At 35.6% G+C, this 17,812-nt stretch overlaps 1 protein-coding gene across 3 annotated transcripts; it reads left to right on the top strand.

Annotated features, from left to right (window-relative positions):
* Positions 1-3,681: 3,681 nt before the first annotated feature.
* LOC147382641 (membrane-anchored ubiquitin-fold protein 3-like) lies at positions 3,682-13,066 on the top strand. 3 transcript variants are annotated; one of them, XM_086428123.1, is made up of 4 exons: positions 3,682-3,701; positions 4,112-4,250; positions 5,036-5,206; positions 9,278-9,737. In XM_086428123.1, exons 2-4 carry the CDS (start codon positions 4,121-4,123, stop codon positions 9,328-9,330), a joined length of 354 nt encoding a protein of 117 aa, XP_086284249.1. In that variant the 5' UTR covers positions 3,682-3,701; positions 4,112-4,120; the 3' UTR covers positions 9,331-9,737. The 3 variants fall into 3 exon arrangements, with proteins under 3 accessions (XP_086284249.1, XP_086284250.1, XP_086284248.1); XM_086428124.1 differs by lacking the exons at positions 3,682-3,701; positions 9,278-9,737 and adding an exon at positions 13,047-13,066 and having other exon boundaries at positions 3,743-4,250; XM_086428122.1 differs by lacking the exon at positions 3,682-3,701 and having other exon boundaries at positions 3,746-4,250.
* Positions 13,067-17,812: the final 4,746 nt, after the last annotated feature.

Raw genomic sequence — 17,812 nt, 5'->3', positions numbered from 1 at the left:
AAACCATGTAATATCAAGATACAGATTATAGTGAAATAGCTCTCATGGATCCCGTAGTTGTAGGTATCTTTGTCGAACTATGTAAAATCCCAGTGTTCTCTCTCTTTTCCTTTATTTTTTTTGTGTTTTCTCCTTATGATGTTGATTGAAATCGAGATCTCGAGGTGGATTGCAAATTGTGGATTTTTCATCCACAACTTCTATCATCAGATTTTCTACAAAGTAGGTGTTAATTAAGGGTTGGGAGTTGTTGACTCATGAATAATAATGACTCATGGAGAAAACACATGATCTCAACCGTTTAGAGACAAAATCCAAGAGTTAAAATTTATACGTATCTTGATAACACAGATCTCAGAGATATTTATCCTGCGGATAAATCTTAACCATTGGATTTTGTATTTAAATGATTGGAATCATGTGTTTTTTTCACAAGTCATTCTTCATAAGTCAAGGGATCTTGACCCATTAATTAATTTGAATTTTTAAACAGTTATTAGTGATGGTGGGCTTTTCTTGACTTTGTCAATTACTGAACTTCATGGTGAAATGGGTGGTACCCACCATTCATATGTATTACTTCAAAGAACTCATCACTTTCACAATTGAAAATGTAAATTTTATTCTAATGTTCATCAACTTACATGACATCTTTTTCTACATGAGGGTACGGCATCCTTATCATATAAAAGAAAAATTAATGCTCTCACTATTTTGCTTTAGAAGATAGCATGAACCTGGCCATAGAATCCAAACTCTAACCTTACTTTCTTTGTATATATAGAGATACTTGATTTTAACATTTTCATTAACACCCATATTTAATTACACCTTGAAATTACCAACGCATGGGTAGTCTGGTCTTTATTTTTCTGTGACATTTCAAGTACCCTCCATCTCTTAAAAAATGAACCAAACCAACTCAAGTGATCAATTGCAAGTTAGACTAACTCCAACCCCTATTCACATTTCTCTCTACCCCCACTTTATTCACCCCAACCACCATTCTTTATATGTGAGTCAATCTTCACTTGCTATCTCTTCAAATGAACATGGCACACAAGTCAGATCCACTGGATGACCTCAAACATCAGATTGCATTACCTTGTGCTTGATGAAGTTCCATGAAGAAGTCAACAAATCCGATGGTCAGGATCACAATTCAACTAATCTATTTTTTTGGTCTTTTGGATTATATTCCATCTTGTTTATACAACACAACTTCAAAATTTGAACAGCATTTTTTATTTTTAATTCTTTTACTTTCTTCTTGTTTTTTATTGTTCTTTATTCTTGGTGATAGTGATTGCTTTTGGAAAGCTTAAAATATGATTAATACTCTTTACTATTTCATTTGACAATTTAATAACATGTCATGAAGTTTGTGGGTTCTTATATCAATAACCTCAACTTGACATAAAATAAGTTTGTTTACTTCCATGTAAGGTGAAACTTTTCAGACCTACTTCTTTTATAGGTGTAAAAGTTTGGTCAGCTCCTAAATACTAGTTGTTGACTTGGATTTTATATCTACTTTTGCACTCAACTATGTTGTATCTAAATTTTAGGTAAGTAGACTTTTGCACTCAACTATGTAGTATCTAAATTTTAGGTAAGTTTTCTACTTACCCGAGTCACTAAATTTACTAAAATGCCATTTTATTTTTTTATGGTTCATATTATTTCAGCTTCAACTAATTTTATTTTTCTTTTTATTTTATTTTATTTTATTTTTTAGAAAAGCCTATTTCATGCAGAGAATATTTGTCACATCAACATCTTTTTTCTCCTTATAACTCACGAAATAATGAAATTAAATATGATATCTAGTCTAAGGTGCAGATAACTTATCTATTTTCGATATTTTGTAATGACCCTACCGTATGTTAATTTCTTCTTCACGAAAGAAACTCTTTGCTTTGGTATCTAGTTAAGCAAGCAAAGCTCGAAAAACTAGAAAGGGATTGATTATGAGAGAGAGAAAAAGAAATTTAAAAAGTTGGTCGTTTATCTAATTAACTTCAAATTTGTCCTCCTTCACAATCATTTTCTTGCATGAGTATAAATTGAGATTCAAAAGTTGAGATTTATTTTAGAGATCCATGATGTATATTCTCTCTTTTATCCCAATTATTGGATTTCACATATACACGATTGAGATTGTGTGTGAGCACATGAGTTCATTTTTCATGAGTTTACATATCTAAACCCATTAAAGCTTAGTTCTTGTGATTATTATTGTTATTAAAATTTGAATTAATAGGAATTAGAATTGTTCTAAATGATAGAGTCCAAATTTGTACATTGACATAAAAACTAGAAGTCTAGAATAGACCCATAGATATTTTTTTAAGAGTCGTGTTGGATGATCTCAAGATTGTACCTCATATCGCACATCCTGACGTGAAAATGTGTAGATAGATGCTTTTTGACTCGCATCTCAATGAAGAGCATCTATGGTTCCTACATGCTTTCATATTTGGATGTGCAATATGAGATATAATCTTGAGATCACTTCAGCATTATTCTCTTTTTAATGTGTAATAATATAAAAAACATGCTTGCCAATATTTTTCTCACAAGAAACTCGTGAGAGCATAAAATTTACCTTTCAATTTAGGCAGACATATGACACTAATAGATTGTACTTATCTTGGGGATGAATCCTATCATCGAACCGATACAAATATTGATGTTAGTTTGCCATTAATCCTAAACAACGTGGGAGTTATAAAACATCTCAATTATGTGAGAATCACAAACTCTTCTCAGTCACTAAGAGTTATAGTCTCGTCAATCAAAGAATTGTGAAAAAGAAAGAGTCTGTTGCCTCACCAACTTTTACTAAGAGCACCCCAATTCAAAAGATATCAACAAGGAATTGGCACATATCTTGGGGTGCTCTTGGTAAAAGTTGGTGGGGGCACTAGAAGCTCTCTAAAAAACCTCCTATTGTACATGGGGAAAAAAGATGAAAGGATGAAAAGAAAAAAAGAGAAAAGAGAAAAAAAGAGAAAAGAAAAGAAAAGAAAAAGACAAATGAATTAAGTCAGGCCGATTTTATAAGAATTATGTAGGTTTGATTTGAAAATTAAAAATGACACAAATTGATGCAACAACAATGTAGGGACCAAAAAACCATTTTCCTCAGAACTAGTAAAGTTACTAAATTAAGGCATAATGACCCGATACAACCCAAGTCAATTAGGATCAAAATGGATCAGATCAAGCCCAAACGTGTTTACTAAGAGGTTTGGCCTCCTTGGCCGACCCCTCATCCGAACTTGCTTCACTAGGAGGTTCAACCTCTTAGGATGACCCCTCATCAATACTTGCTTCATTAGGGGGTTCAACATCCCTGACTAATCCCTCATCCAAACGTGCTTCACTATGTTGTACAACTATCAAACCAAGGAGTAATCTTGAGAATAATATTAGGAGGAGGAAAAATCATCTTCTCATGGGGTGGGATGGAAAAACGCTTAATTTAAAATTTTTGAATTAGGGAAATTATAATAGGCAGTTGTTTATTTTGAAAATAATCTTATATACTAATAAGGTTCAATGTTGATCCTAAAATGATAATTTTTTGACAATTTATCTTTCCTTTGAAATTTCATTTTCTCTCTCGCACACAGACGCTCTTTTCCTCTTTTGATCTCCCTCCTTCTAACATCTTCCCGTTCACTGGCTCTCTATTTGTTTATTTTATTTTATTTTTCTTTTTTAGGGTCTCTTTGATTTTTCTGAGAAACCCTTTCTAAGAAAGTTTAGAGGATAACTTTGGCGTCTCTTTAACCCCAAGGGGTTGGCCTAGTGGAAAGTCGAGCCGTGATAAGCTCCTGTTCTCTGAAACAGTAGGAAAAAATATTTGATCTTGAATGAGCATATTTTGTGGGCAAGAGAGGATTTTGTGAATCTTATTGAAGAATTAGATTTGGGCTCTGGTTGATTTTGTCTAAAATTATGAATAAGGAATAAGGAATAAGGAATTTAGAGGGAATTCTTTTAATTTGATTTATAAGAATTTAGTTTCTTTTCTTTTTTTGTTTTTTGTTTTGTTTTGGAGTGAAGATTATGAGAATTTGAAGTGGATTTTTTTCTTCGAAAGGTTGTTGTAATGGCTGGAGAGGATTTGATTGAGCTTAAATTCAGGCTTTTCGATGGAACCGACATTGGTCCAAACAAATACAATCCAACTACCACTGTTGCATCTCTGAAAGAAATCATACTTTCTCAATGGCCTCAAGGTTTGAAAATTTTTTTTTTCTCTTAATTTTATGCATAATAGATCTTTATATGTTTGAATTGTTTCAAATTGCTTCCTTATTTGTCCTTTTTTTGTTCAAGATTCAAAGGGTTCGAACTGATGTTTTGAAGATCTATATGTAATGTACTAAGGCTTTTTTTGTACTTCCATGTATTGTATCTTAGGTGGATCTATTGTGACTCTCTTCTCTTAAAATATATTTATTGACATGTTTGTTCTATGTGGCTTTATTTTTGCATTTTCTCTATTAAATTTAGTATGTTCTTTAGTCTATAAGAGGAATGATAATCATCTCAGATCGTATTTATGGTGTTTTTCTTGATTTCCATCCCCTCCTTCCCTATATCTATATATGTATATATCTCTTCTTCTCTGTGTGACTGTGTGGGTATCTTCAAGGGGTCAATGAGGATTGAATTCATAGCAAGTTAGTTTTTCAATGTGGGACTAACCATTTGAATCGAGGTGTGTTGAAGATTGAGTGATAATTGGAACTTTGGGGATCTTTTGGCATTTGTTTCTGAGCTTTCATTAATGTTTACGACTTGCTTCAGACTGCAAAACTTGGGTACATCTGTGATTGAAGTAGTCTGATTTCATTTGGTTATTTTTCTTCATTTCGTGCTTCGATTTTCTCTTACTCATGTTATGTCTCGTTACACTTTAGAAAGGAAGGGTTCTTGAGTTGGTTTTGTAGTTCGATTTCTTGGTTTCTCTTTTATTTGGTTAATGATTTTCTCACTGAAAGCTGTCTTCTTTTGGTAGATAAAGAAAATGGTCCAAAGACAATAAACCATGTAAAGCTTATCAATGCGGGGAAAATACTGGAAAATAACAGGACCCTTGCTGAGTCCAGGGTGTCAGTTGGTGATCTCCCTGGTGGAGTCATTGCTATGCTTGTTGTCGTGCAGCCTCCTTTATCAGACAGGAACAATGGTACTCTACAAATCACTTAGTGTTTCATATTTATTATAGTTATGCAGACACACACACACCACACACACACACACACACATGCATTCATTTACCTAAATATACACCAACACCTTTTTTTCTCTATGCAAGCGAGATTAGTGGTCAATAATTAGTAGCTGAAGCTGGGTTTTGGACCCAGTAACGTATTGGGAATCAGTCACACATCATGGCATGTTTATTTTAATCAGTTGTGTGGTAACTTAATTTCTTTCCTGATATGTTAATTTATATTTTAATTATATTATAAATATTTCTCAATCCTATTAGCTTGAAGAAGTCTTAATATTTAGCTAGCATATTTGTCAATATTTAAATGGCATCTTGTAAGTTAGCTAAATATATTAAACGAGCAATGGAAGATGTTCTTGGGGAATCTATGAAAAAAGTCACACATAAGGAAACTTGATGGTGGAAAGATAAGGTTCATATTAGAGGAAAAAAATATCTATTACAAGTTTGTGAAATGACTAGAAATGGATAAAACTTTGAAAAGGTATCAAAATGCTGAAAAAGAACTGAAAAGAGTGGTAAGTGGAGCTACACATAAGAATATGATGATCTATATGATAGTTTGGGACTACGAGTGATAAGTAGCTTTATAATATAGAATATATTGGAGTAGGGAAAACCAAAGACTTAGATTATGGTAAATGCACTAAAGGTGAATATGACTCTTGCTAAAATACAAAGAGATTAAGAAAAGGTGGTGGGTTTATTTCCTAAAATTATTAAATAGTAACTACAGGGAGGATAACCCCAAGGAGTTGGCCTATTGGCAAAGCTGAGCCTTAATAAGCTCCTCAAGAAGGGTAGGTCAAATGTTCGAAACCCAATGAAGCAATGAATTCCTTGGGGCCACCCTCCAAGATCCAGTTGACCCTCTGCTCAACCAGTTGCACATAGGACTTTGCGAGGGGGCGGTGTGTGACCTTGGGATTAGTCTGACCCGAAGGCTGGGGATACCCATGATAAGCACAAAAAAAAAAAACTACATGGAGGCTTAGGACTATGTGAAGATATGAGAGATCAGAAAACACTCACTTCTATTGAATTAGTGTATTGGAAGTGAAAATAACTCTAGAAAGATGAAAAGATGTAGGACTTTAACACCAAATAATGTTTTGATAGAAATATGGAAGTAAATGGGATATATTAAATTTTCTTAGCTAACTAAGTTGTTCAGTAATATTCTGAACACAAAAGATATCATACGAATGCGAAAAGGAAACTACCTAGTACCTATAATGGAACAAAGGAAACATATCGAGTTACATTAAATACTGGGCGTCAAACTTATGAGTGATACTATGAAATTATGAGAAAGAGTGATGGAACAAAGATTAAAGAAATAATATATCAGATAACCAATTAGATTTTATGACAAGGAGGTTAACCATCAAAACCGTATTTCTACTTAGAAAAATGATGGAGAAGTGCAGGGAATTATCTTCATTCTATTCTACAGAAATATGGAGAAATTGAGAAGGACATTATCGACATAAGTAAAGCTGGATTGCTAATGTAGAGGTGTGCTTTTGGAGAGCTATGTGATATATGCATCTAAAATCAAAGGAATTTATATATATATATATATATATATATATATATAAAATTAGCTGAATGTTGGGTATTCAAGAAACAACATATTCATAGGTTGAGGGTAAGAACGATGAGGTTGAGTTGGATGAGTGGTTAGACTAAGATAGATAAAATTAGAATTGAAAGCATTCATGACTGTTTAGGTGTCCCCAAATAAATGATGAATTAAGGGAAAATCAATTGAGATGATTCAGTCATGTGTAATGAAGACCACCGACGATCCTAGTTAGAAGTTCTAAAAGCACAAGGGGAAGACTAAAAAGTTGTGGATTGAGGTAGTGAGGGTGGATATGAAAGCACTTAAACGAAAAAAATGACTTGAGACAGAATTGTACGGAGGAACATTCCTCCATTCATTAAGATTAAGATTAAGATGGCCCCAAAGTTTTGGAATATGATGGAGTGCTTTTGTGGCAAAGCTATGCATTGAGGTAGTTGATTGAGGGATGCTCGTTTTTCTTTAAGTCCTTTAGGATTTCTAAGGTTTCGGAGTTCAATGTCCAAGAATGATGCTTGATTGCATCAGGAATGTCTGTTCGATCATCTGTTTTTAGGAGTAGGCTTCCATTTTAAAGGAACGTGTTTTGAACACTAATTATATCATCTGTGGTAAAGCTTAAATTTTATTGGCAAGATCACTGCATATGGAAGATATCCTCTCTCTTCTTTTTTCTTTTTCCTGTTGACCAACTTATATTTCTGTTAAGAAAGAAAAACAACGTAAACCAGTCCAGCTCTGGGTATAGTGCACATATGTTTGTTGTGATTCTACTACCAATTTCAGGGTTGCAATCAATTTTCTTGTCTAACTTTTGTTTAACCTTGGGAGAGACTTATTCATCCTATGGGACATATGGCCCAGATGCAAAACAAGCGCAAGGTAAATCAGCTCTATATATGTAAATGCAAGTGAAATACACAAGCCTGAAGTTCACTCAGTTAGACAATAAGATGAAGGCTATTATTTATATATTAAAAAAAAATGGCTCCATTAGATAGGTTTCTGAATGTGGGCATTAGAGGTAAAACTAGTTAGACCATAGCCCCCTAAAAGACATGGTTTCGATTAAATTTACATCCAAATTCAAACAACCCACAGGCGACAATCCCATGGATGGGTATAAATTGTGACATGCATTTCTATTTTGGAAAACTTGGTGTCAGCCATTGTTTTTCAAACGAAGTCTAGATATACACATTTAAGATTTACATGATCTAAGAGTCATTTGGTATTGTGTGTCTGGAGGTAACTCTGATGATATTCTTTCCTCTTGAAATAAAGGGTTAGTAGATCCTCCTTGGGAAATGCCTCCTTCATGGTGATCAAAATCATTCTATGTGGTGTTGATCACCTTGTTTTCCAAAAGAATGCAAAACCAGTTTTGGAAATAATTTGAGAAGCACTTCCAAGATCGGATCTTGATGTGTTCAGATTCTTTGGAGTCCTTGTCACCATGTTGTCCAAAAGAGTGTAAAACCAGTCTGTTTGTGTTTTTTTTTTTTTTTTTTTCTGGATATGATTTGAGAAGCACTTCCAAGATTGGATCTTGATGTTTTCAGATTGTTTGGAGCCTCCTTTTCGATATGTGGCTAAGGGTGACCATTTTGTAACAAGTAAATCTTGGTAGGACAATTATGAAATCTTTTTCCAAGTCTTGTTTTGGTTGAGTGAAGGAATTTGCTGATTGTCAGCTAGTCAGCCAACTGGTTTGAATCAAGTGCACTTTGCTAAGTTGATTAGTTCTGTGGGTGTTGATACCATGGAATCGGGTCGAAACCCATCTTTACACTTGGGCTCACTAACCCTTACCTGTTTGCCTTCCCAAAAAAAGGGAGTAAGATTGAAATGCTTCTCTTCACATCTGTTGGCATGCAACAATAAAAAGATCATGACAGGACCGATTTATTAATTCAAAATTGAAGGCAAGAGGTTTAATATCCCCGTTCTTGCATTTCCATTTTTTAATGGTTCCCACAAATTTTAGATTTTTATAATTTCGTGGTGGAGGTTATTGTGTCTTGGGAAGCTGAATGTTCGTGCTTGGGTGGGGGTGTTATACTATTTGAATATGGTTTTGAGGCCAAGATTTCTACGGAAAGTGATTGCTCCATTGGAAAGTTTGAAGGATTTCCTATACGTGGGTTTTTTATTCACTTTTCAGGTTGAAGGTTTTCTCCTTTAATGTTACATCTTAGGCATGTAGAAAATAAAGGGTCCTTTCTACTGTATTTGTGATTTGAGCTATGGGATGGATAATTTTCTTTCATTACTGCCTTTGAAACCTAATCTCATATTTTTATTTAGCCCACAAGCACGTACACGTGCACATGCACGCACATATTCATACTAGCGTGCACGCAAACATAAAAGCCAGATGAATAATGCAAGTCCCAACCCATTTTTTCCCTAATACTAGAACATGTTTGTGACAGAGAGACTGCTAATTGATTCCCCAAAGAACAGATGTTCATGCTCAATCTTGTGACTTCAAATAAGAACAACAACGCTTCTTCACTAGTTCTTCAGATATCTCGACGAGTGTTATGGTATTTTCCTTGCTGAGATGAAGTTCAAAAACCGATAATATTTGGGCGTTCAATCAGAACTAGGTGCAGTAAAATCTTTCGGGTTTCAGCTGTGTATTCTCCTTCATTCACTTGTGAAGGAGAAAATGGATTGGGGACTGCTGAACTTGTGAATCAATCAAGAATGCTTTCACACACTGAAAAAAAAAAAATTCTGAAAAGGAAAAAAAGGGACAAGAAAATAAGAATATTTATCTGGTTTTGTTGGGGTTTTATACTTGACTATGATGAATAATTATTCTCATGACTTGCAGGCATTGTTTCAATTAACAGTTGCAGTATAGTGGTGACGTACTATTATGTTTCATTCAATTTCATTTGTGATTTATTCCTTTTTTTTTTCCATTATTTAAGAAAATCCGACAACTAATCCCCACAATGTAGTTCAAGAGATTGTTCCAATGCTGATATCCAACGAAGGATTTTATTTTAAAGTCTGACATCATTTATTGTTTTTAAAATCATTTAAAGATAAATCTAACTAGTATTTGAGAAAATTCTAATGGTGTACAAGGTTATAAAAGTGATGTGACGGAAGTGTGTGAATCAATAGATTCAACACGTAAACAAGTAAGTTAAAAAAGGTAATTAAGGGAGAAAAGATAGTTGAATTAATATATTTATAATTGATTGAGTTAAAATTGAGAAAAGAAAATTAAAATTATTAATTAGTTTTAATTAGGCTTTAAAGTTATTACATAATCTAAATAGGGGAAAAGACTCAAAAGGACATTTAGACTTATTTAACACTCCCCCTCAAGTTGGTGCGTGGATATCAATAACGCACCAACTTGGACAGGACACTTTCAAATGGTGGAAACACTGTGTGCAGATGAAAAGGTACTTGAGTGGGTAAAGGTAGAAATCAGCGGGGATGAGGTTTCTATCTGATTGAAGAATATCCTAAACTTGTCAAGCTCGACTTGGGATAGAGATATCGAATCCGATGAGGAGGTAGTAGTCGAAGGAGGTACTAAATCAGTTGTTTGCTGAAAGACTACATGAGCTGAAGATCGTTGAGACTATTGACGATGCTGATTAGGACGACCATGAAGTGCATAACAATGAGCCTTCACATTACCCAATTTTCTAACATGATCACACTTATATCACTGACGGGTAGGCAAAGATCCACTGGTTAGCTGTGGAGAAGATAGGCGAGCAAGCATGCAGAATGATCTCCTGAAGAAAGATGTTCCATATCCAATAAATGTAGACGACTCTCATCAGCCAAAACATAAGAATACGCAGTCTGTAGGGACGGAAAAGGTTCCATACCCACTAAATGAACTCTTGCATACTCAAACTCATCCCGAAAACCTGCTAGAAACTGAAAAACCCAATTCTTATCCATAATTGATGCATTCGATATCTCATCAATAGGGTCTTTCTAAGTGTAGGACGAGGAATAGAAGGTCAACTCTTCTTATCGAGCACGTAGCTGTGATATATAGGTAGTAACGGAAGAGTCACCTTGCGAAAGACGAGAAATCTCACGTTCTAAGTTAAAAATTCGGATGTTGTTTTGACGTTGCAAGTAAATACTCTTTGTAGAATCTCATATATGTTTTGCTGTCGAGGAGAACATAAAACTGTCTGCAATGTGTGTTGCATAGATGTAACTAGCCAAGAACGGACCATAAAATCATTAGCAAGCCAATGAGAGTAAGAACTGCCGGTTTGTGCAGGTTATTTGTCCACCCCTGTGAGGTAACCGATCTTCTCTTTTCTACCAATGAACATTTCAACCGATCGTGCCCAAAGGAGGTAGTTAGGACCATCTAATTCACGATAGTAATTTGAATGCCTGGAAAATTGGTGGAATAAGAAGGAAGACCACTCGATCCATTACTAGAAGCAGTGATCGATGATGAGGCCATCAAAGAATCCAAGTACTTTGGTTTGAAGAGAGTTCAAGTAAGATGAGGGTACGACTCCCAATGATAAAAATGATCTTAGCACCCTAAAGGTGACAATGCATGATCGTAAGAGTTGTAAAGGCTGATTAAACACTATTGTGGGTGACCCAAGTAATTATTACCGCAAGTGTAGGGAGTCAAGGAGCAAGATAAATGTGAGAACAACCTCAAATAACACCTTGCTATGATTAAAAAATTCTATAGGTATTCAAAAACACTGCCAGTACCCTCATATAACCACTACGGTGATCGAAAAATAAAAACACAGCCACCTGCTGTGTCGCACGAGGCAGAGCAGTCACCTACTGGTGTCGTCTGCTAAAAAATGATAAAAAAAAAACAACATTTTACAGCCACCTGCTGTGTCGCACAGGGCTCAGACAGCCACCTGTTGTGTCGTACGAAGTAGAACAACCACTTATAACCACCGGTTGTGTTGCACAGGGCTCAGACAACCACCTAGTATGTCGCACGAAGCAAAACAGCCACTTACAACCACCGGTTGTGTCGCACAGGGCTTAGATAACCACCTCCTGTGTTGAAAAACCTTCAAAAGATCACTTGCTGTGATCGCAGATGTCTAGGCTGCTGCCTTGGGTGTCGTAGGACTTAACTACAATCACCTTGGGTGTCGCAAGGCTGAGATACAGTCACCTTGGGTGTTGCAGGCCCTAAACAACATCGTTGTTGTGAGTACAGCCTGATCGCAGGCTCTGAATCGACTTTAAATCCCTATTGCATGATGCGATTAAGGTTTGTAGCAATAGAGAACCCCCGTAAGGGTGATATGGGTTGAAAACTAGAGGTTTGGAGTTTTGTTTTAAGGAAGAATGGGTGATGGAGTTTGTAGCAGAAGAAGAAGTGGGAGTTCATAGGAGGTAGAGAGAGGAGGCTCTGATACCAAGTTAAAATTGAGAGAAGAAAATTAAAATTATTAATTAGCCCTAATTAGGCTCTAAAGCTATTACATAATCTAAATAGGGGAAAAGACTAAAAAGGACATCTAGACTTATTTAACAGATTGAATGTCTTTTTTGAAGCTCCTTATATAAATAACTTCATCATAATAAATTACCAATATTCTGAAATACTAAAAATGTAATTTTCCTAACCTATCTATAACATAATGCTAATTTTCTAAATCTATTAAAACTTAATTTGAACACTTCTAAGCACTTTTAATTGTAGTCTAAATAATAAAAAACGGATTTAGATAAATAAAAATCCTATTAGAACTAGAAAATAGAAATTTTACTAAAAATAAAAAATAGGAACAAATGCTACTAAAACTATAGATGTCCTACATCAAAAAGTCTTTTGGAAGACTTTACTTTATACTTCTAAATGAATATAAGAGAAAAAGAAGGCCAACTACCAAGACAAAGAAAAAAAGATGTTTGACACAGAAACTAGCCATACAAGTTGGTTTCTATTAAACCAAAAGTCATCAAAGAAAACCTTTTGAATTCTTTGAACTTCATATACAAAAAAAAAAAAAAAAAACTATGGATGTCAGAACCTCCTAAAGAGAGGTCAAAAAAGTTTCCCAACATACGACAATTGGAGACAAAAACATCATTATGTATGTAAGAAACCTCCATATGGACTACCAAGGGCAATGAAAGAATTTGATTTACTATACAACATAAGGAATTACAAGTACACATGTAATTCTGTTTGATCTGGTAACTGACCAGGATAATGAGCGACTTGGCATTTGTTATATACATAAACCGATAGTACGTCTTAGCTTTGGACAGCAGCAGCTCAGAAGCCCACCAGTCTAACCTAGAAAAAAAGGTCAACCCATGGATCGGTCAGAATAGAAGGAAGATGTCTCGAGACTTACAGACATGGAGGGAGGATATCCATTGTAGGGACTAATCTTGTTGCTAGGAAGGATCCTCTGAACTGGTAGATGTGGAGCGATTCAACTGTTTTCGAGTCTTCTTGGACACTCTAGAGTTCTTTAGTGCCATCACAAGCTTTTGTCTCTCTCCTTCCACTGCTGCAAACTGGAGGCTTAGTTGAGAGTAACGGTCATGCATCTCCTTCAGCTCTGTTTCCACTGCTGTATACCTTCCCTTCAGTACCAACATTTCTCTGATCAACTCATTAATGTCTCTGAAGCTTTGGAATATGGCTTCCTTGTCACTGTGTTGTTTCAGGAACGAATTGAAACCAAAAAGAAAAATTCTAATATTTCCACTTTTGCAAGTTCAGCACTTTAAGGTTTTAATCAGTCCCTTTAAAAGTGGAAACTTATGGAATTGTATGATAACATATGCAGTCGCTAAAATAAAAACATTCAGGGTTGTGTGATTCTACTACGACAAAAAGAAAAGAAGAGAGGAAATTAAGGATGGTTGGGATTATGATTTATGATTTATGATTTAAGATTTTAGGTTGTACAGAATACATTTAAAAATAGTTATATATATACCAAGTGTAACTGCAATAATTCCCTTTGTAAACCTTGATAAGCCGGATCGAAATTATCTGCATCTTGTGGAGGAAGAGAAGCCATGTTCTCATTTTTCATTCTTTCCAACTGAAAGCATATGACAGGTTTAGCATGGATGCTCAATTTTTTATTTTTTGGAACATTAACATATAGATACCTCTTTATGCAAGAATTCCATGCTAGACTTTAAGGTTAGGGCTTTAAAATATTCTTTAATAAAAGCTAAGTGCTTCAGGTCATCCTGATCCATCAGAGCTTGTCTTGAAATTTCAACTATACTTCAAGGTATGAGACCATCCTGTTATATGGTTATGAATACATATTTAGTAAGAGAGCGACCCCCAAAATATAAATAGAGTTGCAAAAGGCTTCAAGAAGAATGATACAGAAAAAACTATGAAACAGAGATGTAAAACTTTCAGGGTTTTTTTGGTTAGTGTTTAATACCTATAAAAACAGATGCATGTCAACCCTTTTTGTAATCTCTGATGAAGAGAGCTCCATGAGAAAAGGCTCTTATCACAAGGATGCATTGGTGAAGAGTATATAATATGCAGCTTCAGTAGCAAAGTCTTAGTACTACAAACGCACAGGCAGATAAAGAGTTGTGAGGAGCTTCCAAAGAAGCACTAACATCCCTAAAGCAGCTTAAAGCAAGCCTAATTGAAAATGAATAGAATTATCGATTGTCATAAAGACCTTCATTTCACACCCCCAATCACCCCATCCCCTCTTCTGCTGCTGGAATCGTGCTTCTAAAAGATCTTTTATGTTGTACCCAATCCCGAAATTTGTTCTATACTTATGATCAACAAGAAGAAAAATAAATGTCACATATACATGTTAACGACCAATGTGGGTCAGCCATAAACTTTGTGTGCGCGGATAGAATTCCCCGGGAAGGATCATGACTAATAATGGCAGTCTCCTGCTCCTTAGGAGGTACCAAATAAATGACTGCCAATATTGAGGTTTTGGGCATAAATATTCAACTGACCTACACAAAATGGGATGTGGTAATACATTTAAAGAAATTGATACATCAAACGTACTCCCCATTAGATCCAGGAATAACGATATTAATAGATCTTTATCAATTATTATAGTGTTCTTTTGGAGGAGTGCACAAGAAGAAGAAGTTAGTTTAAGCTTGATGCAAATGGGTAAAATATCTTTCACTACATAAAAATAAAACAAAAAGTAAATTTACATATCAATGCTTGCATCTCCTTCAACAGATGGACTAATAGCTAGTTTGGTATGTTGGGAGATACCAATATTGGTGAACCTAATATGTACATTTAAGTTGTGTGGATAAAAGAGTAGTTGAGTAATTTTTTTTTCTATGAATGCAAAAATATTATTAAGTAGAAGAAAATGGAGTCAAATTATGAATACAAGAGTAGTTGACTAATAGCTAGTTTCGCAAGCCTGTACACACTCAGCATCAGCCTTGTCTTTAAGTTCTTTTAAATGTACGCACAAGTTCTTGAACTCTTCTGTTTTTATTAATGTATCTACTTGGAAGACTTCCTCCAACAGTATTGACCAAGTCTTGTGGGGACGTTTTCACATCTCCACATTAATAGGAACAGCAATACCATCTCCAGTTGGTTTCTTGTAACTCTCATAGCAGGGATTCTCTATCCCTTTGACATGTGTAATTATCTTTCTGCTGTTACGTTTATCTTCTGTAATCGATTTAAATAGTCCATCAACTCAATACAGAAGCACAGAAAAATATTTTCATCTCAAATCCTTCATAGTTTTCAACATTTGTTCCGAAAGTCTCTGAGCAAGCTCATTCTTCTGGCTCCACAGCATCATCAGTTTGTTAAAATTTTCCTCCAGCAACAATGTCTGAGCACAGTGTTCATCTAATTTGGCTCTGAGTACCAAAACTGTGATTTTCAGTTCATCTCTGGAGGACTGCAAGCTATCGATTGTGTCTTCGGTACTCAACAGCTCATGTTTCAATTGTTCAATCTTAATAGCTATCGATTGTGTAATTTTGCACTCTAACTCAACTCTCAAACCTTTCTCGGAATGCAATTCATCACTCATACACCTCAAACTTTCTTTTATACGGCAAAGCTCGATTGCCAGATGCACAGATTCTTCATTGCCAGCCTGTAGAGACATCATCAAAGAATGGTTCTCACATGTAGAATCAACAATAGTCGACTTGGCACTTTCAAGCTCTTCATTGACACTCTCCAATGCCAGGATCTTTTAAGCGATGTCCCTGTTCTCAGTCGTACGATGTTGCAGCTCAACTTTGAAAACTGCAAGTTTTGAGGAAAACTCTTTGGACTGCACTGTGTATCTTTCTTCAGCTTCTGAGCTGATCTTCAATTTATTGGCAACATTTTCTAGTTCTAGCTGAAGCTTTCCCACAAGGGCATTGGAAACATCTAGCTTAGTCATCATATCTCGAATATCAGATTCATATTTCTGTTTCATGAGTAGAATTTCTGAAACTTTGCCACTTAATGACCACTGAGCTACATCTCTTTGTTCCTCAACATCCTTCTTCTCTTGGGTGAGTTGAAGAATCTTTTCATATGCTTTCTTTGGCAACTCTTCCAAATTTAAGATAGTACTCGTGAAGTTCTCCAATTCTTGGTTTACAAAGAAGGGATGGTCCGTTGATCTGCTTGTTATAAGATAACATGGTTGATCTCAGATCCCCCTACTTATCTTGCAGAAATGAGACCATGTTCTCCAGATTGCCTTTGACTGAGGACTGCTCATCAAAATCTGCTTTCAAGGTTTTCAACTCTTCATGCACTGAGCTTACTTCATTCTGAAGATGGTATTTCTCCAGTGTTTCCTGCTTTAACAAATTCACCAGTTCTGTTTTTCAGCCGTGCAAGCCTCGTATTTGCTTCTGTAGTTTCCATATTCCATGATCATCCTTTCATATTCAGTAACCTTTTGTGTAAGAAAATAATTTTCATCGAAAATCCTTGGAATTTCTCTTCCAGAACTTTATTTTGCAAAGCCAATTCATCACACTTAGTGATGCAATTAGCCTTGCAGTCCTGTGTGTCTACATCATCCAGTGCAGTCTGCAGCCTAAGCATCAGCACTCCTTATACTCGACTGAATGTGCTTAGCTTCTGTGCAAGTTCATCCATATTCTCTTTCATGAGCTTCATGTTATTGCTTGCTTCATACAAATTTTCTAGTAAAACCATTGAAAACAGATCCAAATGTATGTTTATCACGTGCATTTCGCAAAGTTCGGATTCAACCTCTTGATAAGGCTCTTCCTGCAAATGAAGTGGTCTTTTTGGGTCATCTAAAAGGATTTCTCCACCCAAGTTTTGTCTCTTTAGCCGTGCATTATGGCTCTGACACTGCAAGATTTCAGCAGTATCAGAATCCAAATCTCTCAGAGCCTCTACAACTAGATTCGCATGTACTTCTGAGTTCTTCTTTTCCTTGATAATTTTCTGAAGGGAAGCCACCTGATCCAAGGCCAGTACATGCTCGGTTTTCTGAGATACATCAACCTCTGCTTGAAATACAATCACCCTTGTTTTGTACTGCTTTTGAAACAATGAAGCATAATCCTTCTGCAAGCATGAATCTACTGCTTATGAATTCTCATCCAGGTATTCCTGGAAACAAGCTTGGGAAGCATCTAAAAAAGCTTGCCTAATGAGGTATTCATTTGTCTCAAACATTGACAAAACCTGGAAAGAAAGCAGTTCAAGATCCTTTTGTAACTGATCCACTGCAATAGAATGATTCCAGCGGGCCCTTTTGAGTGCTGTTTCTGCAGCAATGGCCCTTTTCTTATGTTCATCGTGAAGAGATTCTAAGGCACAGCTTTCCTCAGAAAACTTTGAGACCTGTTCGTTCATGTCCTGGTGCATCTTTTCCATCTGAGTTTCGAATGAAGAAATTGTGTACAAGCCAGTGGAGTGCTCGCTTCTAAGGTTTTGCAACTCTCCCACCATTTGCTTTTGATTTTCCTCGAGTTCATGAATG

Source organism: Akebia trifoliata, chromosome 16 (genome assembly GCF_017979445.1).
Source record: "Akebia trifoliata isolate Shusen 1 chromosome 16, ASM1797944v1, whole genome shotgun sequence".
Taxonomy (NCBI): domain Eukaryota; kingdom Viridiplantae; phylum Streptophyta; class Magnoliopsida; order Ranunculales; family Lardizabalaceae; genus Akebia; species Akebia trifoliata.
The sequence above is the reverse complement of the archived record's forward strand: the minus strand, read 5'-3'. Positions and strand labels throughout refer to the sequence as shown.

Coding starts and splice junctions, on each gene's coding strand:
- LOC147382641 (XM_086428123.1), top strand. CDS start 4,121: ATGGCTGGAGAGGATTTGATTGAGCTTAAATTCAGGCTTTTCGATGGA. Junction 4,251..5,035: donor ACTTTCTCAATGGCCTCAAG/GTTTGAAAATTT, acceptor TTCTTTTGGTAG/ATAAAGAAAATGGTCCAAAG. Junction 5,207..9,277: donor TTTATCAGACAGGAACAATG/GTACTCTACAAA, acceptor TGTTTGTGACAG/AGAGACTGCTAATTGATTCC.